This window comes from Balaenoptera borealis, assembly GCF_965194805.1.
Source record: "Balaenoptera borealis genome assembly, chromosome: X".
Lineage (NCBI taxonomy): Eukaryota > Metazoa > Chordata > Mammalia > Artiodactyla > Balaenopteridae > Balaenoptera > Balaenoptera borealis.
In genome coordinates, this window is record NC_138881.1 from 71585919 (window position 1) to 71608036 (window position 22118).

At 37.3% G+C, this 22118-nt stretch overlaps 1 protein-coding gene and 1 pseudogene across 5 annotated transcripts in view; one reads left to right on the forward strand and one right to left on the reverse strand.

The window, feature by feature from the left end:
- Positions 1–22118, reverse strand: part of POF1B (POF1B actin binding protein) — a 104719-nt gene that overhangs the window by 43229 nt on the left and 39372 nt on the right. For all 4 annotated transcript variants that reach the window (XM_082377257.1, XM_082377256.1, XM_082377259.1 and 1 more), the window contains 3 exons: positions 5989–6119; positions 1333–1360; positions 81–155 (listed from right to left, as the gene is read on the reverse strand). In XM_082377257.1, coding sequence (XP_082233383.1) covers positions 81–155; positions 1333–1360; positions 5989–6119 — 234 coding nt within the window. The remainder of the gene's footprint in view (positions 1–80; positions 156–1332; positions 1361–5988; positions 6120–22118) is intronic.
- LOC309620668 (small ribosomal subunit protein eS1 pseudogene) lies at positions 12637–21990 on the forward strand (annotated as a pseudogene). Its single transcript has one exon. The product of its transcript is annotated as a small ribosomal subunit protein eS1 pseudogene (transcript).

Genomic DNA, 22118 nt, shown 5'->3' on the forward strand with positions numbered 1-22118 from the left:
TCTGTTCTTAATTAAAGTAAACATCCTAGGCTAGTGGTTTGTTAGTGTTGCCTTCACAGCCACTCTTGACCCCATCTCACCTGCAGAATATAGCGAATTTGCTGTTTTGTAAATTCTGACAATCCTTTAGGAATCAACGATTCAATGTCTTCTGACTGTGAGAAAAGAGAGGCTTATCCTTCAACAGATACATGTTAGTGTTTTAATCAGAGGGTCAGCAGACTTTTGTAGAGAGGGACATATTTTTACGGACATCAGAAGATTATTTCACTTTCTGGGCAATAGTTGCCACAAACTTTACTTCTAGCATTATCAGTTCTTACTTTTTAAAAAATTCATTATACTACATACACCATGGGAAGAACCTTGAATTTCCAGGAAGTTTAGGGGGAAGTTTGGGGCAATCAATCAGATGTCCCATTTCTATTTTTTAAAAAGAGCAACTTAAAAACAAAAGGGTGGTCACTTAAATCCCATTACCACTTTATTTCCATGTATTTTTTAACAACTGGAAGTTTAGTTGGGTGGTAGATATGACACTTTAAAGGCTGATTTTTTAAATAATGAAAATGTGAGGAAATAAAATAAAATTAAAGGTTTACTGCGAATTTGCATAGAGCTGTGGTGACTTTTGAAAGATTATGATGTTGCCACAGCAACATTAAGAAGCTTCAACAAATTTTAAGTGAGAATCTGAATTGAAGTCAGTACTTTGTAAAGGCAATTTAAGGCTTACTGAATTATTGTAACAAATGCAGTATGTCAATACATTGGAAATAAAGATGAAAATTAACACAAAAGAAGCCATTGTGATTGTTACTTTGAAATCAGTTCTTTCTCTATTTGATGACTTATTCCATTAAAAGTAACTATTACAAAAATATATATACATAATATTTAGAATTCATACTTGAAAATATTTACTTCAATTTGCTGGCTATTTGGCATGGGACATACAAGGTTTCAAAATACATTAAAACTAAATTTGCTATTTAATTAGTTAACATAGATTTCAGTTTTGTAAAACAGAGAGTATGTAGTCAATGAACTTTTAAATGTTCTCATAGGCAAAGGCAAGTTAAATTATAAGGTGAAAGCTGATAAAACATTTTTTGTGTGAATGATTATTACTTTTACAATTATCACCTTTAAAGCCATTACAAAGATATAAATGGTTATATCATTTTAAAGGCAAAAGGATCAATATTTCTTTCACTAACCTGTGTTTCCAGTCTAATAAAAATACCAAACTAAAAACAATATTATTAATGCAAGTATCAGAATCTGCTTTGTTATCAACTATATTCGATTTTCAACTCTTTTTGCACTTACCTCATCTGTAGACTCAAAGTCTTGTTTGCTGCAAGAATGAAAAAAAAAAACAAACAGACAACCTTAGGAAAATATATACATTGGCATATATAAATGTTAGTCTTCTAAATATTTTACCTTACTTTTTGATATATAATATATCCAAATGAAATTTATAATCCTAATGAAAAATTTAAAGCTAACTAAAATGGCACTTGACAAAAATAAAGTTAATTTTCCTGGAATTAGCTAATCTATTAAAAATGAACAACATCCAAATAACAAACCAATATAATATGCAGAATTAGTACCATTCATTAACACCAGTTTATTTGTGACTAGATGTAGAAGTCCTCAGTTTGGCAAGAAATACTATCTGAGTGAACAAATAACAATAATAGTCATTTTCTATTTCCACCTCCTTTTTCTCCTTGTATTGCTCCCTTTCAATGCTTGATTGCAGCTTCTCCCTACAGTGTCTTTAAGTTATTCATACCCTTTTAGTCAAAACCAAAACTTGCAAGACTGAGTAATCTACACTAATCATTCAATCTACACTACAGTATGTATAGCAGTGACAAAGCTTAAAAGGATATTGGAATGTTTACATAGGGACATAGCCTTAAGCAGCATGACCAAAATTCTAGTGGGATAATAGAATTTCCAGCATCAAAATGAAGGTTTGTCCATGAGGGTTGGAAGGCCCTTTGTGAAGCCATGTTACGTAGGCAAATGCTGCAAGTGAATTGTTAGTGGTCATACCAGTCCGGCACTGGCTCCTTTGGGGAATGGTGAAAGCTGGGAAGGATACAGTTCTAGTGTTACCAGTGGCAACAGATAGGCCTTTATTTTTGCCTACTTGTTCCCTCTGCACTTCATGGAAAAACTGGGCCCAAAATGCATACAGTGAACATACTTCTCAAACAAACAAACAAAAAACTGGACACGTTCTGACAGCAAGACAAAGTATTTTAAAGTAAGACTAAGGAAATCATAGATATAAGACTGCCATATTGTCAAGTACAACAGAAAAGTATTTTAGAGATATAAGCTAGTACGTTAGCTCCTACATTTACCTTCTAAGTAAGTGCTTATGAGTAATATATTGCTTACAGAGATAAGTGGGTCACTCACTGTGCGAAACCTCTTGCATGCATTTATAAAAATACACAAGCTAATGTGGAGAATGAGAACTGAAGATTTCATTTCCTGAGGCATGACTGCATATGTGCAATTGTCTGTATGTATGTATGTGGTATTTCCTGGGTTGCCCAAAATAGAAATTTTGGGGAGGCCCTAGCGAAAAGAAATGAAGTATCTTCTACTTTTTTAGTGCGTTACTAAAGTAACTGCATGCATATATTGGAAGCTAAAAGAAGTTAAAATATGACTCACAATGCAATTATAGTAGTCTTGCATTACTGTTAACTGGAATTATCACAGTATTAATAGACCTTTTATGTTTAAAATCCCAATTCCAATGCCAACCTAGTACACAAGTCCCTAGCCACTTACTTCTTTCTACAAATAAGAAAACAAGACAAAGAAACAAACAAGGAACAATCAACAGCACTTAATACTGGAATTTACAAATGTAACCAAAATGGTTTCATAAGACAACCTTTCTTAATTCTGACCCTCCAGTTTACTCATTGCTGAATTGCAATTTAGAAAGAGAAGAAAAGTGGAGACAAAGGGATGAGGGGGAGAGAGAGAGAGAGAGAGAGAGTGGAAACAAAGAGAGCAGAGGCGGGAGGCAGAAAGGCCAGTGTGGATTACATCTCCATTCAGTACAAGGTGATGGTGGCTAGAATTACAGTGGGCAGAAAAAAAAAAAAGAGTGGCACTCACTATGTCATCTCACCTCCTAGGAAGGAAGGAATGTAATAAGGAAAAAACAAAAGAAGAAATAAAGGAGGGGAGGAATGAAGAGAAAGAAACTGACAACCTTCTGATAAACAAGAACTCTTAAACACCAAAATTTTATGAGACCCTCTCCACACTGGAGTGTTTACTAATGTGGATACACCAGCTTTCTATTTTCTTTTTAGTATTTTTAGCTACTCTAGAAATTAAACTCAATGTTTTGCGGCGCTTAATTACACATTTAGGTCACCCTTATACATTTATCAAAGCCCTCAATGACAGGAAGCTATTTCAAAACCCCAGATTACATCTCTACCTGGATGATCATTATAAAGCAATTTAACTTCCCTTGCTCAATTACTTTGTCTACTTCTAATTAGTATGAGACTAATACATTTGGAATATATTTCTCATTCTATAAACCTTTATTGAGTAGCGACTTTGTCAAGGCCATGTGCTCTGAACTGGATTTGGGCAATCCAAACACAAATATTATCTTGTCCTGTACGTGACACAAACATAAGTGATCTAAGGCAAAATTTGAGCAATGTAAAATTGGTCTAAGTCCTCCAACCTTTTCAAATTTCATGATTCAAAAATTGATAATTTCTTTAATGTGTCTGCAATATGTTAAATAATTTAGAGACACATATCTAGTTTGAAAGGTTAAGTGATTTGCCTAAGGTAAAAATGTTCTCCCATAGGTTCTAGTCCCAGATTTGCCACTTTTGTGGCCTTAGGTCAGTGGTTCTCATACTTTAGCATGTATCAGAATCCTCCAGAGGGCTTGCTGCTTGGCCTTACCCCAGAGTTTTTGATTCTACGGGTCTGTTTCCAAGTTCTCACATGATGCTCCTGCTGCTTGTAAGTACATGTCTTAAATAAAACATTTATTGCTTATAACAAATCTATGAAATAAGTATTATTATAATCCCTATTTTACAGATGAAGAAACTGAGGTACAGAGAGGTTAAACAGGTTGCCTGATATTACACATCTAGTATGTAACAAAAGCTGGGACATGAACCTAGGGTATGAATCCTGTATCTACAATCAGTGTACTTAAGAATATATGTCTCTATATGTTTTTGATTTTACCATGTGATACTTTAACAGAAATATTCACAAGACATGATTAATGCACAGAAGAGGAACACATAGACAAAACAGTATCTAGGGAAAGCTTTGCAGAAAAGCTGAGTCATGGCTTATAGGTATAAGAGTACTCAGAATGTTTGAATCCATCTCAAGCACTTAGCAGCTATGTGATCTTAATAACTTATTCTCTTTGGGTGTCCATTTGAAACTTTCTATGGTTACTGTGCAAATTAGATAATATTTAAAAAGCACTTAGCACAGTGTCTGGCACAATAGTGGACACTCAATAGATAATAGAGTACTCAGAATGAGGGGAAATATTTTAAGGTAGTGACATTATGCAAATAAATGAATGTGTGAAATAGTTGTTTGGATAAGGGGAGAGGATATTGATTAGTATAAAACACTGATGAAGGCCTAGCTGAAGATGGAAACCATGCGTTAATAATGACCCCAATTCAAATAAATGGCTGTGCTTTTCTCTAACTGTGCTCAACTGCATGGATGTAGCATAAAGAAGGCATTCATTCATTCATTCAACAAATATTTATTAAGCACCACACTAAATCAGTCACCACACTAGGCACCAAGGAAACCAGGGTAAATGAAACAGCCCTCAGTGGGTAGTGTCTGAATTCTAGAGGTAGTGGGCAGTGAGTATTGGATGGAGAAAAAAAAGAAAACAATAGATAAAGCAGAGAGCTAGACTAATCCAGAGTTGGGATTTTGCTAAGTGGCAGGGACAATATGATAAAGAGGCAAGGCAGTTGAGGGTGATGGTAAGAGAATGGTTGCAATCATGAATAAGAAAGCAAGACAAGTTGGGGAGGAGGGAGCTAATAAACAGAATTGTAATAAGCAGAGGGAAAAGAGAGAAGAGATTAAAGATTTCTGAGAAGTAGAAGAATCTAGTTGGTGAAAGTTCTACTGACTTTCCTTTATCCTCCAGATTTTTCTGAGTTTATAGAGCTTTCCTAAATTTTGCCTGACAGATGACCACATATATGATGTGACTACATAGTAGAAGGCAACTTTTGGAGTATAGCTTATGAAATTCATTTCATGACATAATGTGCTCTCATCTACACATGGACAGTTGATAAATTGTTTATGTTTATATATTTAAATATTATATATTATTATATAATATTATTGTATAATATGCATATTTACATTAACTTATAAATAGATATTTGTATAATTTATATTTCATACATTATATGTAATATATAATATTAAAATAATACATGACATTTATAATAATATATAACGCTAAATGTATATTAAACTCTGGTCTTCATATGTTGAGCACACATCAATGGAAGATAAACAGTAGTGTGTTGGCAATGGGATTGTATCTTATATCATCAGTGTAATATCTTAAAACAAGTCATAGTATGCCACGTATTTTTTGAGCTCCTTGCCTAAATGGTTGCATTTGTCATCAAAGTACGCTAGAAAAGAAGGTCCACATAATTCTTTACTGACCCCAAAATAGCTGGTAAGATATCTTCAATGATTTTCATTAAGTACATTAACTCTTAAAATGAGATATTTCCTCAGATCTGCTCATACGGTTGCCTGTTTCGCCATTAAAAGTACTCAAGTTTTGCTGTAAAATTGCTCTTAAAAATAAAGTCTATTAAAAAATATCAGGGTATTGTAAAATGTTTGAAAGCTACAACACCAAGGCAAATGATATATTTACAGTACCTTCCTCCAATTCTCTGCAAATGTTCTAATAAGCAGTGATATAGATTCGTATTTTTACGGCTTAGATCAGCAAGCAACTCTCCAAAATATTTGGGGTCCAATTTTTCAGGGCCATCATCCTGAATTATCACCTGAAGAAAATATCAATCACAATTATAAACAATATTAAGTTCACAGATATTTTGCTGTGAAATGAAAAAAGTGAAATAACCTATTAATACAAGTAACTCATCACAAAGTCATCACATAAATGAAGCCACTAAATTTTCTTTGTAGCTGATATATACATTTTTCAATATGGGAGGAATTTAAAGGAAAAGCAACATTGTAATGGCATTTTCAGTTTCATTTCACTCAAGTCTAAGTGATCTAATGAATGCAAAACTTGAATAATTTACATAAAAATTCTTGAATATAGATGCTTAAATGAAAAGTAAAACAAGTAAAATCTCTGAATTGCTCATTATCAAAATCTCTGAATTGCTCATTATCATCACATGGCTTATTCATCTGTCAGTATCATTCCACTGATCCTCAGGTTATCTCATTGCTATAGCTAGCCAGGTAGATAATGCCTTCCTGCCTCACCTCTCTATGTGTGTCCCTTCCAAAACCATTAACTTTGCCAAGTAGAAAAGGGCATTTCTTTAGCCAAGGACATTCAAGTACTGAACTCCCTGTTAGAATCTGCACACAAGTAATTTGATACACTTAGTATTTTGCCTATTTTTCTCCCTTAGCCAATTATAATACCCTCATAATGCTGTGAAAACCATGGAGCTTTTTTTCCTTCCAGTTTAATTTGACAGAGTAATTTTACAGTTTCAAATTATCTTAAAGTATTTATTTCTTTTATTATTTCTGCACAAATATTCTCCTGTCATTGCACTGTACACTAGTTAACATGTTGGGTATACAATTCTTTGCCCACATTAGTAATTTGTGCCATTACTAAAACTCTTGCTCTTGTGATTTCAATGTGGCACCCAAATAAAGAGTCACAGAGTCCAGGACGGGGAATGATTTGCATCAGCCTGGTGTCTGTGTTCATAGATAAAAAGAGGTGTTAAAAGTTACCAAAGGGAGGTGATTTTATTTTGAGAAATGATAACAATAACTAATATTTATTTAGCTCTTACTATGTGTCAGCCATTGTGCTATGAACTTGACATAAAGATTAAATGAGGTGGGCTTCCCTGGTGGCGCAGTGGTTGAGAATCTGCCTGCTAATGCAGGGGACACGGGTTCGAGCCCTGGTCTGGGAGGATCCCACATGCCACAGAGCAACTGGGCCCGTGAACCACAACTACTGAGCCTGCGCGTCTGGAGCCTGTGCTCCACAACAAGAGAGGCCGCGATAGTGAGGCCCGCGCACCGCGATGAAGAGTGGCCCCCACTTGCCACAACTAGAGAAAGCCCTCGCACAGAAACGAAGACCCAACACAGCCAAAAATAAATAAATAAATTAATTAATTAAAAAAAAAGATTAAATGAGGTAATGTTCTCTTGTAACCACTACACAATATTGCCTCCCAGAAGACCTCTTGTGTTTGTTTTCTCAGCAACTTAGGAATTACACTGCCCCTAACTGCATTATTTTGGAGGTTAGCTGGGCTAGGAGTTGAAACAGTCAAGAGTTTGATTTTCTTATTGTGAAACTATGCAAAATATGGCTGAAGTTCAGTTAATAAATTTTAATCAGTTAGAGAAAAGGTGAGAGTATTAAAATTGAAGAATGGGTTCTTTTGACCAAACAGCCATCAAGGTAGAATAGCAAGAAGCAAAATTTCACTCCTTTGTGTATATATTCCTCCTTAGTTGTATACAGTCCACAATTTACAGTAACATTTGAGTAACACAGTAAAAACCAAAACCCAGTTGGGTTCAAAAGTGTGGAGGGGAGAGGACAGACAGAAATCAGATTCTCTTCTGCTGTTAAGTCTTTGCCAGGACTGCACTCAACAATAAAATGAAATTTCCTAACCATAAACTATGACGTGCCAGTTAGCAATATTTTCATTACTAAATCACAGGTCAGTAGATTTTAGTTTTATTGGAACTGTTTGTAGGTGTGATTTGACATTTCTTTTAGAGTTGGCTCAAAACCATGTTCTTGTTGCCTTGAAAAAGCCAAGATAGGGAGCCTCCCAAGGAAACATGAATGTTTTCAGTCAGAATAATGGTAGCTCTAATGGATGGAGGTTTTCTCTCTGTGACAATATTGAGTTGATAAGATACCTGAAATAAAATTACCTCACATCAGCATTTCTGCCTGATGAATGATAGCTATCTTGAATGTCAATCTAAGATAATAGCTTTAGCTTTCACATATAAACAGGGCAGGAATACAAACTGTGCTGAAGAATAGTTGTTCCCAGATACACAAAATGTGATATTTCTCAAAAAATTACAAAAATTATTAAAGATTCTTTAGCATGCATCCATCAAATACCTTTAATCAGATCACTATTTGACCATAATAATGGCTAAGCAGTCCAACTCCTTGTGTCTGATTGCTAGTAAAAGCCTCTAATTAGAATTACTGCCACAAACCCAAGGCAAGCAACAATGTTTAAGTGTGAAACCAGAGGCAAATCAGCAATCATTTTTCAGGAAATCTATAGAAAGGAAGTACCTTGTAAAGGAAAACCATGGGCTTCACCTCACTACTGCCTTGGAAGTTCTTGTCCTGTTTCCAGTCTGGAGTTTTGTTTCTTATATGTGGTCTATGAGATTCCAGGAGTGGAATTTCTTTTGCTAGTATCTACATTATATAAACTTTGATATTCAAAGATGATACTTTTGACCAACCATATTTACAAAATTCAGTGGTAGTGATTATAGAGTCCTACCAATAGTAGACACACAATAGTTGCAGGTTTCACCTGAGCTATCTATATTTTCTTGCCTGGCCCCCTTCAAGCTTAGTGGCACACATTTTTGAGAATGCTGTTCAGGACTAGGGATAGCCTGTGAGGAAGGCACAAATCACAATCTAGTAGTAATCTCGTACTAGAGGGTACTGGCTTAATTAAATTTATCCTCACTGGGTAACTGGCTTATGTATGCATTTTTCACCTATTTAGAATGGTTGCTTAGTGGATTCAAATGTGCTTAAAATGCCATGTTATATAAAAGCAATTATACATAAATGCCTAACCCTCTAAAAGGTCATGGACATGTTAACTAATAAGGTCTTCTGTGCTTAGACCCTCCTGGGTAGTAACTTTTTGCTACATGACAACAGAAAACATCACTATTAAGGAAAGCTTACAACGTATAGATTATTATCCTGCAAACCTTATATGGTGACACTTGTAGATAAATAAGGTTACTGCTTCATTAATTTTGCTTTGATTTGGGACATTTAATAGCTGTCAGATAGATTGAAACCATAGTTAATCCAGTTGGCATTAATCCCTGTGAAATGAAATGCATTTTATGTACAACGTCATTTGGCTAACAAGGTAAAATAAAAACAATAATTGGTCTCTTCCTATTTTGTACCACAAGAAGAAATCCTAGGAGAAAAAGTATCAGAATTTTAGGTTCTGAAAATCCTCAGTGCTATTTTAATCTCCATAGATATTTTAGTAAAGAAATGTTGCATTATATAGTACCTGGTACACAGAAGGTTTTCAATAAATGTTGTCACTGAATTGAATGTATTGTACAATAATTATAATTCTAAAATGAAGACTTGATTCATAACAACAGTCCTGTACTTGAAATAAAGACCTAATTTAATTTTCTGTGAGTAACTCTAGGCAGCAAAGTGTTGCAATGAAGAAAGAATGGAAATTGGAGCCAAAGATGGAGCTCCCACTTCCTAGTTGTGGCCTAAGTGTATGTACTGCTTAACCTCTCTGAACCTCAGGTTCCTCAACTGTAAAATGCAGGTAATTTAGTACTTATTTTATAAAGTTGCTGGAGGTATTACTTTGGAGGGGGGCAGGTAAATTATTAAACTGTCATGTAAAAACCGTCATACAAATAATGGTTTTATTTAACTGAACACATATGGACAATTGGCTATTTGAATAATGATAGAAGGAGTGGAAGATGGTTATAAATTTTCTACAAGGCTCTCAGTTACCGGGGAGTAGAGACACTCTTTTTATACATTTCTTTAATTCCAGCACATACCATAGTGTCTGAATATAGTAGATCCTCAGTAAACATTTGTTGCATGAGGAAGTTGTCATAAAGGATGCAATTTGGGCTAAATGTTAACTATAATAGATGGAAAAGCACTAGTTGGAAGAGGTGCTTTAACAAGGCAACTGAAGGGCTTCCCTGGTGCTGCAGTGGTTAGGAATCCGCTTGCCAATGCAGGAGACACAGGTTCGAGCCCTGGTCCGGGAAGATCCCACATGCCCTGGAACAACTAAGCCTGGGTGCCACAACTACTGAGCCTGTGTGCCACAACTACTGAAGCCCATGTGCCTAGAGCCTATGCTCCACAACAAGAGAAGCCACCGGAATTAGAAGCCTGCACTCGCAACGAAGAGTAGCCCCCGCTCACCGCAACTAGAGAAAAGCCCGTGTGCAGCAAGACCCAATGCAGCCAAAACTAAATAAATTAATTAGTTAATTAAAAAAAAAAGCAGCTGAAATTGACTTTATCCAAAACCTAGTCAATGCTGTCCTTGCTCCCTTTTTGGTGTATATGTATAGATTTTGACATTTTATTATAAAATAAGATGATTCTTCCACTCCTAACAACTAAAAAAAAAAGTAGATGGTTTGGATTGTCATTTTATAATGAATCCAGGTGACTAATTTGTAACTGCTTAAATTATTCTCTCTGACTGGAAAATAAAATATATTTTCCTATAACACATGTGACTACTGAAAACTTATGAAGCTTTTTCTCATGAACAATGGGAATTTTGTCACTAATCATGTTTTTTCCCCCCTTGTGGTTTCCAGAAATCTCAGAGTCAAGTTTTTAGCCCATTTTTACTAATGACATGGAACTCTGTGGCCTGCATTTCTGTGTACTCTATTTTCTTTCTGGTGTTATTGCCCCATTATATTTACACTGCCCTTGACATTTCTTTTTCTGTTCTATTACATCTTATTTGTTCTTTTAAGACACTCTAAATACTTTTTGTAATGAAACAGGAGATATATCCCAATGAAATTAATTTTAAATGAATATGTATTTTTTAATGCATAACTTCTTGGAAACATCTTTGTTGCTACTTTTTTCTCTTCTCCACCTCTCTGCCATTTCTCTATTCTGCCATTCCTTAGTATGTAATTTATTCAAGGAATGGAACCACTTCTTTATTATGTAAGCAAAGCCAGTGGAGGAACTCACTGCACATATGTAGTAGTTCTTTCAATGTATTGATAATTTATCTTACATTCTAACTTTTTTTCTTAACCCAAAGGCTAAAATCTATACCCCCAAGCCACATGCAGGATTTAAAAGGTCTCAGTGGCATGATGCTTTCATTCATTCAGCACACATTTATTGAGAACTTACTAAGTACTGCCTTATGGTACAGTTCTAAGTGCTACTGGGAAAAAAAAAAAGACATAAGATACTGTTTCCTCCTCTCTTAAGGACCTTATGGTCTTTTAGAAGAGCTAAGATATGTATCTAAATAACTTTATATGATAGATTGCCCAGTTCATAGGAGCTATGAAGAGAAGCACAGATGAAATGGTAAAAGAGTGCTCTCTTGGGCTTCCCTGGTGGCGCAGTGGTTGAGAATCTGCCTGCTAATGCAGGGGACACGGGTTCGAGCCCTGGTCTGGGAAGATCCCACATGCCGCAGAGCGGCTGGGCCCATGAGCCATAATTACTGAGCCTGCGCGTCTGGAGCCTGTGCTCCGCAACAAGAGAGGCCGCGATAGTGAGAGGACCGTGCACCGCGATGAAGAGTGGTCCCCGCTTGCCACAACTAGAGAAAGCCCTCGCACAGAAACGAAGACCCAACACAGCCATAAATAAATAAATAAATAAAAATTAATTTTAAAAAAAATTAAAAAAAAAAGAGTGCTCTCTTCTCTTCGGCAGCACATACACTAAAATTGGAACGATACACAGAATATTAGCATGGGCCCTGCGCAAGGGTGACACACAAATTCGTGAAGCGTTCCATATTTCTATGGGAGGGATGTGAGCCCCGGAGCCTTCATCCCGTCCTGTGGTGTCTCCCCAGGTCTTCCACAAGCTGGCCTCCTACAAGGGCTGTTTGCTGTCTAGCCTCAGCACGATGCTGAAGACGTGGGTTAGACTGCAGCCCAGGGCAGAGACTCCTGAGAGCCCTTGTTGCCGAGAAAGCCAACTGCGAGACACCTTGCTGGCTGCTTGGAGGAAAAAAACCCTGAACACCTGTGGCCGAGTACTGCGAGTGGCTCCCGCAGGCCATGCAGGTTGACCTCGAGAAAGCCTGGCAGCCCGCTCCTGACCGCTGACCCAGTGCCTGCCTGAGGGGCCAAGGACTGGCCTGCGGACCCAGGGGGCCTGGCAGTGGCCAGTGTCCGGCACAGTCACCCTGACCCCAGACCGCGCCCAGGAGGCAAGTCGAGCCCCTGGACACCCTCATTCATCATGGCTCGTTTCTGGGCACAACGTGTTGCCTTCCCTGGGCAGTCCGACCCAGGGGTGACTTTTGTAACTATTTATTACAGGGTGGATAATGGTTTTATCTCCCATGCTGGCCCCATTTTAAATGTGCTCTATGTACTACATTAGTCCCTGTAGAGCAGCAGGGCTGCTGGGCAAAGGCAACCACGGGCCCTTCCTCTGCTCTCCATTCCCTGCGAGTGTGGTGCACCCTCCCCACAGCCAGGGAGGGCCCCCAAAGCTACTGCTGGCTCCTGTGGAGTGGGTGTCTCCTCCCTGGTGGTCAGCCCCCCACTGGCTACATTACTGCAATAAACCTTAGCTGTGACGACAACAACAACAACAAAAATGGTAAAAGAGTTATAGGAAGGAAACCCAACTTTCAGCTATATGAGAGTGGTTTTATGTAGGAAGATTCTTCAGACTATGACAACTGATTAGGTGTGAGGTGGCAAATGAGAGGGAAAGTAAAAAATAATGCTAAATTTTAAGTCTGGTGATTAGGGCACTGAAGATATCATTAATAGAAATAGAGGGCATAGAATGAAAAGCTGGTATATGGTCAGTTGGAGGTGACTGTGGGACAGCCAAGTAGAGACATCAACTATTCCATTAAAAATTATGGATTAAAGCTTCGGAGGGAAGTTTGGGGAGTTGTCCATGTAAAGGTGATCATGTAAAGGTCATAGAAGTCAAGCTTTTACACCATATAGTCAAGGGAGAAGGGGTAGAGAAAGGAGAAGAAGGCCAAGGATGGGTCTTTGGGGAAGATCTGATGAAAGAAAGAAGAAGAGCCTGAGAAGAATTAGAAGCAGCAGTACAGTATAATGGAAAGAAAGAATATCAAGAATACAATGGATCAACATTATCAACTATTCCATCTTATTCGAACTGGAATAAGATGAAAATGAAGCAAAAAAGGAAGTGGAATTTGCAACTTAGAGGTCAATAAAAGCAGTTTCAGGAGAATGTTGAAACTAGAATCTGGTTTTCAAAGTGTTAAGGAATGTGTGGGTAATGAGGAAATGGCAGCAGTGAGTATGCCTTCCTCCTTCAGGGATTTTGCAAGTTAAGGGAACAAAAATGATTGAGATCATAAGTCAGTAGATTGGTAAGGTTGCTAATGGAGTCACCTTGAAGACAAGGTTAGATTATTAATTCTCAAAGATCAGAAGAATCAAAAGTTCACTGAAAGTACAGAGACATTTTTCAATGAAGTAGGGTGTTGAAGGAGTTCACATAGTGAACGCAAATTGTGGTCCCTGGACCAAGTAGCATTAGGATAACGAGTGAACTTGGAAATGCAAACTATCAAGTCCCAGCAATCTCTATTTAAGCAGGTCAGCCAACTGATTCTGGTACACAAAAAAATCTGAGTTCCACTGCCCATTCTTGGTAGAAGGCAAGGCTACCTGCAGAGAGTAAGAGAACAGCAATGGGACCTAGAGTATGAAGAGGGAAAAATAAAGATTATATGCTGAGGACCGGGGTGGCAAGTCAATCAGAATTAACTAAAAGGACTGTCTAGCAACAGAAGGAATCCAGCAAGACAGAGATAATCTGTACTAGACTAAATTGGCCTAGTTTGCGAACTTTCTCTAGCACACGAAGTCAAAATCTAGGTGCAGAGAAAGTGGATGGCAGTCTATCCAAAGTAAGGGATTAGCAAAGTGAGGACTAATCAGAGAAGGCAACAATTTTAAGGGTTTCTAGCAAGAGCATTGTTGAATCAGCTGACAGGGGACACCAGCCCGGTTTGGAACTGAGGGCTAGAGAGCTTGTTGAGGGCAAGGCTCAATGGGAATTAGAGAGTAGGAGATGAAGTAAGAAAGTGATGATAAGAGAAAGAGAGATTCAGAATTCCAGATGAAACAGTTTCAAGTGATGTGGAGGTTCAAGGAGTGACCAAAGTCTATGAGAGCTGAAGATGTAGTAGAAATGAAGAAATTAAGGGTGATGAAGAACCATGAGGACAGAGCATGAGAAAGATCTCTCATTTGAGTGGAGAAGTTCTCATAGATGATTCCAGGGCAGGGGTCAGGGGAAAGTGGGGAGAAGATTGTAAGCCTGCCAGTGAAACTGTTGAAGGATGATGAGAGTGACTAGAAGGTCAGTAGTAGTGATAATATGAGCCAAGAGGAGAGGTGTATATGGATTGCAGGGTTTTAAAGAGAGGAAATGGTTGATCAACAAAAACCAGAACACTTGACTGTATAAAATTGTACTGAGAAAAGAATTAGCAATAGATACATAGAAAACCAAACAAATGAAAACATTTAGGGAATTATTAACACCAGCAAATAATAGTTGTACTAATAAAAGCAGCAAAATAGTACACAAATTGGTTCAGCAGTAAATAATACTTTCATAGCAATAATAATATAAACACTGAATAATGATTTACCCTAAAATATGGGGATTTAACTATACTGAGATGATGAAAGGGATGTAAACAGGTAGGTGGGTGATTAATAGAACTAAATCCTTATGTACCAGAATTACCAACATATAATATACAACATTGATAAATCAAAAAATAGCAGCATAAGTATTTCCATATTATTTAGCTATATGGAAGTAAAGACAAGAAGAAAAAAAGCTAAGAGTTGAAAATTGTTGCCTCTAACTTCCGCCCTTTTGGCTCTCTGAGCAGCACCATGGCAGTCGGCAAGAACAAGTGCCTTACGAAAGGGGGTAAAAAGGGAGCCAAGAACAAAGTCGTTGACCCATTTTCTAAGAAAGATTGGTATGATGTTAAAGCACCAGCTATGTTCAATATAAGAAATATTGGGAAAACAATAGTCACAAGAACTCAAGGAACCAAAATCGCATCTGATGGTCTCAAGGGTCGTGTTTTTGAAGTGAGCCTTGTTGGTCTGCAGAATGATGAAGTTGCATTTAGAAAATTCAAGCTTATTACTGAGGATGTTCAGGGCAAAAACTGCCTGACTAACTTCCATAGCATGGATCTTACCCGTGACAAAATGTGCTCCATTGTCAAAAACTGGCAGACCATGACTGAAGCTCACGTTGATGTCAAGACTACCAATGGTTATTTGCTTCGTCTATTCTGTGTGGGTTTTACTAAAAAAGTGCAACAATCAGATTCAGAAGACCTCTTATGCCCAGCACCAGCAGGTCTGCCAGATCTGCAAGAAGATGATGGAAATCATGACCCAAGAGGTGCAGACAAATGACTTGAAAGAGGTGGTCAATCAATTGATTCCAGACAGCACTGGAAAAGACATAGAAAAGCCCTGCCAATCTATTTATCCACTCCATGATGTCTTTGTTAGAAAAGTAAAAATGCTGAAGAGCCCAAGTTTGAATTGGGAAAACTCATGGAGCTACATGGTGAAGGTAGTAGTTCTGGAGAAGCTGCTGGGGATGAGACAGGTGTTAAAGTTGAAAGAGCTAATGGATATGAGCCACCAGTCCAAGAATCTGTTTAAAAATCAGACTTTTAATGGTGACAAATAAAAGATCTTATTCGTGATAAAAAAAAAACAAAACAAAAACAAAAACAGAAAATGGTTTCCTCTGGGCATCAGGCGTGCATGGAAAGGGTTGGGACAGGAACTTGCTGTTTGTTTTATGCCATTTAATAATATTTGACCTTTTAAGCTATCTATATGCATTACTTTGATTAAAAAAAATAAAAACTATTTTTAAAAGAGTAAATAAATAACAATTCTTGTTTGCCACAGAACAAGAGTTCAAAAGGGCACAAGAGCAGGAGGTAGCAGGAGACAGATAAGGGTGGTGTTGGAGAAAAAATGGGTCCAAAACAGATATCAATTAAATTTGGGGAAAGGATAGCAGGGAATAGAGTTTTGCACAAAAGACACTCATTTTCAATAATGGGGATGGAGAAGGCAATAAAGATGGAGAAGGACTGGAGTCACATGTGACTGAGTGAGGGAACAAGCAGAAATGCTGAGTTTATTAAGCTAAGCAGCCCAGAGTTTCCATCATTAGTGAATGACTTATGTTAAATAAACATTGTAACAAGCTTCCTGGATACTTGTCAGAAAAAGCACCTGACACTAAGATCTGTGCTGTCTTGATGTTGACAAAAATTAAATTTTCAAATGACAGAAGAAAGGCATCACAAGTTGGAGAATTTTCCATTGGCAATAGCACTGTCCAAGTGAGCAGGACTCTTCCCTTGATATCTTCCCATGACTCAAAGTTTTCTTGGAAGCCTCAAGCCAAATGCAAGAGTTGTACATGCAATATATATAATTATTTGAGTCTTTTTTATAAACACCACCTGTATAACAACTTGTAAAACGAGTTCAGTTGAGCTTTTCCCTGTCACTAACATATGTGGAATTATCTGTTCCTTGCTAATGGCAGGAAAATGATCACAGCATGTTATTCTTAATGTCCTCGGGGAAAGAAATGTGATTGGTGCTGTTTCGAATTTGAAACCAAAATAATGATCTTTCTAAGGAGAACCATGGAAAACATACATAAATTAGTTTTATTAAAAATATTTTGAAGCCAGGTTTTTGTACATCTGATTTTCAAAAATATTTTAATGCCTTTTGCTTCTTGGAAAGCACTTTAAAGGTGATTTAGTTTCATTTAAAAATATCATTACAGGGACTTCCCTGGTGGTGCTGAGGTAAAAAATCCGCCTTACAATGCAGGGGACGTGGTTTCAATCCCTGGTCAGGGAACTAAGATCCCACATGCGGAGCAGCTAAAGCCTGCGTGCCACAACTACTGAGCTCGCACGCTTCAACTAGAGAGCCCGAGTGCCGCAAACTACAGAACCCACGCGCCCTGGAGCCTGTGTGCCGCAACTAGAGAAGAGAAAACCCACACACCACAACTAGAGAGAAGCCCTCGTGCCACAACGAACGATCCCACATGCCTCAACTAAGACCCGACACAGCCAAAAATAAATAAAGTAAGGAAATAAATAATAAATAAATCTTAAAAAGAATATCATTACAATGGAAACCAATTTTTTATTTTGATGCTTTGAAAGATTTGGGGACTGGGGTTAGGGGAGGAAAAGGCAGAGAATCAAACATTCATTTGTGTACCTAGTATGTGCTTGGCACTAAGCTGGATACTTTACATATTTTACCTCATTTAATCCATTGTAGATACACTGCACATTAAGTGTGATTCTCTCCCTCTTTTATAGATGGGGAAACTGAGGTGCAGTCCAGTTAAGTCGATTACCTCAGTCCAGTTAAAGTCAGTTACCTAGGATCATGCAACTCAGCAGAATCAGGTTTTATAAACCCAGATAATTGAATTGAAGGTCTGTGTTCTTTCTACCTTATTATACTACCTCTGAATTGCAATTTAACTCTAAACACAAACTAAAAATGGGTCATCCTTTAGTTTTAAAAAAGCCTAACTGACATCTGCTCTATTACTCTTCAGAGACTCTTCCACTCATGTGGAAGACACATGTAAACACCAAGGAGCCTAGGTGAGACAACTCATTCTCTGCCCTGCTTTGTCCATGGGATCTGCACAATCGGGTTACCCCATCCTTACTCTGACCAGAAATGGATCCAATCCTGTGTAATCCACATAGGTGGAAATTACCAGCTCTAAGCTTCCCAGGGCACTATTCCATTTTCAGAAGCACTTCAGCTTTATCCATATAAAATACTGAAAAACCAGAAGAAAAGTATCTATACAAAAAGCCTCCAGCCTTTAACAAAGCTAAGTCGGAATCTCAAACTGAAAGATGAATAATAAAATAGAAAGTAATATATTAGTTACCCACCTCTGCCCATTTTCTAAACAGACAATATCTAGTCTGGTCAAATATATTATTATTTGCACTAAGCTAATGAAAGGGTATCATAGCATTACCATTGTCACTGTACAAGATTCTTAATCCTGTGATATTTTTCCCATCTCTGATAATTGTCCCTCACTCCATTCCTACTGTCATTATCCTAGTTTAAGTTTTACACTTTGACTACTGAAATATTTAGCTTTTAATAATCTCTCTGCAAATTCTTCTCTGTGGCATTTTTTCATGTTGTAGGCTTTATAGTTTATAAAGCATGTCAAACATATATTTTCATTTAGTCTTTACATCAACCCTGTGAGGTAGACATCACTACCAAAATTTATGGATGAGGATATTTCTGAGAGATTTAGTATTTATTAAGAACACATAGCTTGGAAAGGACATAGCTGGGGCTGGAACCCAGGTCTTCCTACCCTGAAGCTAGTCCACTTTCTATTATAGCATGAATATCTCCCCAGTGGCAGACTATTAATCCACTGTCCTATTCATGTTTACATTATTGACCAAGGACTCTCCACATTACTGACTCAACTTCCAAAGGGAACTCTCAATAAGCTCTGGAGTCAGGTTACCTATGTATGAATCCTGGCTCTACCACATGCTAGCTATGCAAGCCTTCGCAAGTAACTTAACTTCTCTGAACCTCAGTTTCCTTCTCTTGAACAATAAAGGCAACAATGATACCTTCTTCATCTGATCATTGTGAGAAGAAAACTAATCAATATTTCAATCTACCTTGTGCAAAGCTTCTAGAATTAACCTCCTAAATCATACCTATCAATATTTTCCTACTCAATAACCTTCAATCATCCTCCATTGCCTGCCAAATAAAGTTCAAAATTTTAAACTTAATGTTCGGGAATTCCCTGGTGGTCCAGTGGTCAGGACTCTGTGCTTTCACTGACGAGGGCCTGGGTTCAATCCCTGGTCAGGGAGCTAAGATCCTGCAGTGAGAAGGACCTCATGATCTGGCCTTAAGGTATCATTTTAACCCTACACTCTAGTACTCTTCATCCCATGTCTTCCTTGCCATACAAACCAAACCACTATTCCTGAAACCCAAAGTGTACTTTCCCAAATATATGACTTTTTTCATGTGATTCCCTGTTCTTAGGATGTCCATACCACACATACCACAATACCACATTTGGAAATTCTGCTCACTCTTCAAAACCCAGGTCAATCTCTTCCTCCTCAACAAAGCTTTCCTAGATCTCCCAGCTGAAATTAATTTCTTCTCTCTTCTGTTCCCAAAGCACATTGCATGATCCTCTTTTATAACAGACAACACTTTGCTTTGTATAATGCTTTATGTGTTTGCCACTTTCCCCTATTAGACAATAAGCACCTAAGAGAAATGTGACAATGTCTTACCAACGTTTGTATTTTTCATAGTACCTGGCATGACGATTTAATGCTTACAAATAATAATTACTACTAAAAACTAGTAATTACCATTTAAGTACTTACCATCAGCACTCAACAATGGTTAAGTGCTTAACATACAAGACATAATTTATTCTTACAATAACCCTGTAAGAAATGGATGATGAATCTTTATTTTATGATGAAGAAACTGAAGTGTAGCGAAGTTAAGTATTAGATTGAACCGTATGAAGCTGTTGCTCTTTGATCAACTTTAACCTATAAAAATGACAATTTCAGGGCTTCCCTGGTGGCACAGTGGTTGAGAATCTGCCTGCCAATGCAGGGGACATGGGTTCAAGCCCTGGTCTGGGAAGATCCCACATGCCACGGAGCAACTAGGCCCGTGAGCCACAATTACTGAGCCTGCGCGTCTGGAGCCTGTGCTCTGCAACAAGAGAGGCCGCGATAGTGAGAGGCCCACGCACCGCGATGAAGAGTGGCCCCCACTTGACGCAACTAGAGAAAGCCCTCGCACAGAAACGAAGACCCAACACAGCCATAAATAAATAAATAAATTAATTAATTAATTTTAAAAAACCACAAAAACACAAAACAATTAAGAAAATGGTCATAGGAACATACATATCGATAATTACCTTAAAAAAAAGACAATTTCAAATGATTTAACCTAATAAAATGTCTTTCTAATGGTTATTACTAATCCATTTAATTTAAGAAATTCAACACCATCTGGACCATGTTTTAGAGTAATTCTAAAGGCCAGTATTTCCATACATGATAATTTTAGGCTTTTTTAGATGGGAAAAACGTGGATATTAAATATTTTGTGGTTCTTTTTTTACCATATGGCCAAAGTGTATATTTCAAGTTTCAGTCCTTAGAAATAATCTCATTCATATTTAATATAAAACAATCATATTCTTATGTGGGTAGGCTCTCTCTTTATTTTTTCGTATTCTTTTTCTTTTGTCTTTCAGTAGTAGTTGCCTATGAGAGAGGTCAACTTGAGCAAGCTATTCTTTATTAGAAAAAAATATGAAAAAATACGAACAGTGGCTTATTCCCCACAGTTCCAGTTATAATTGTTAGTTTTTCCAAAATACAAGACAATCTTTTATCCTTTAACACATGTATAACAGAGGTTTACAAGATTCGAAAGTATTCAGAACATAAATTAGTCACTGATGATTGCATCCCAAGATATTTCTTCTTAGCAACGAAGTTGTAGTTTCTATTTTGTTGATGTAACAAATAATAAAATGTACACCTATTCTGACTTGAGTTAATATGCCATATTTTCAAAGAAAACATATAAAAAGTAATTACCAGCTTGTGAAATGTGACCATTACAATCATCTTAGACAATACCACTTCCAATTCATTATTCATTTAAATATCATACTTCATGAAAATATTTAATGTTGCACAACTGTTGGACCCATTTTAGAACTGAGGATCAGCTAGAAATTAGGTGTTCATTGATCAGTTCTTAACTCCCCTCATAGATTTAATGTATTAATAGACCTGAATTATTTTGTCTTCTGAGAAGAGATGGAAAATTTTGTTTTAAAAATGCCATAATACATGTACCCTGAGAAAACCATAATTCAAAAAGAGTCATGTACCACAAGTTCATTGCAGCACTATTTACAATAGCCAGGACATGGAAGCAACCTAAGTGTCCATCGACAGATGGATGGATAAAGAAGATGGGGCACATATATATAATGGAATATTAGCCATAAAAAGAAACAAAATTGAGTTATTTGCAGTGAGGTGGATGGACCTAGAGTTTGTCATAGAGAGTGAAATTAAGTCAGAAAGAGAAAAAGAAATACCGTATGCTAACACATATGTATGGAATCTAAAAAAAAAAAATGGCTCTGATGAACCTAGGGGCAGGACAGGAATAAAGACACAGACGTAGAGAATGGACTTGAGGACACGGGGAGGGGGAAGGGTAAGCTGGGACGAAGTGAGAGAGTAGCACTGACATATATACACTACCAAATGTAAAATAAATAACTAGTGGGAAGCAGCTGCATGGCACAGGGAGATCAGCTCGGTGCTTTGTGACCACCTAGAGGGGTGGGAAAAGGAGGGTGGGAGGGAGACTCAAGAGGGAGGGGGTATGGAGATATACGTATGCATATAGCTGATTCACTTTGTTATACAGCAGAAACTAACACTACACTGTAAAGCAATTATACTCCAATAAAGATGTTAAAAAATAAATATATAAAAATGCCATAATAAAACACGAATCTTCATGGTATAACACCTCAATATTTTGATGGAAATTTAATGTGGGTACCTATACAGTGGTGTGAGCAGGGTTTAAGAGATTATTTCAGTTTTACAAGGAAT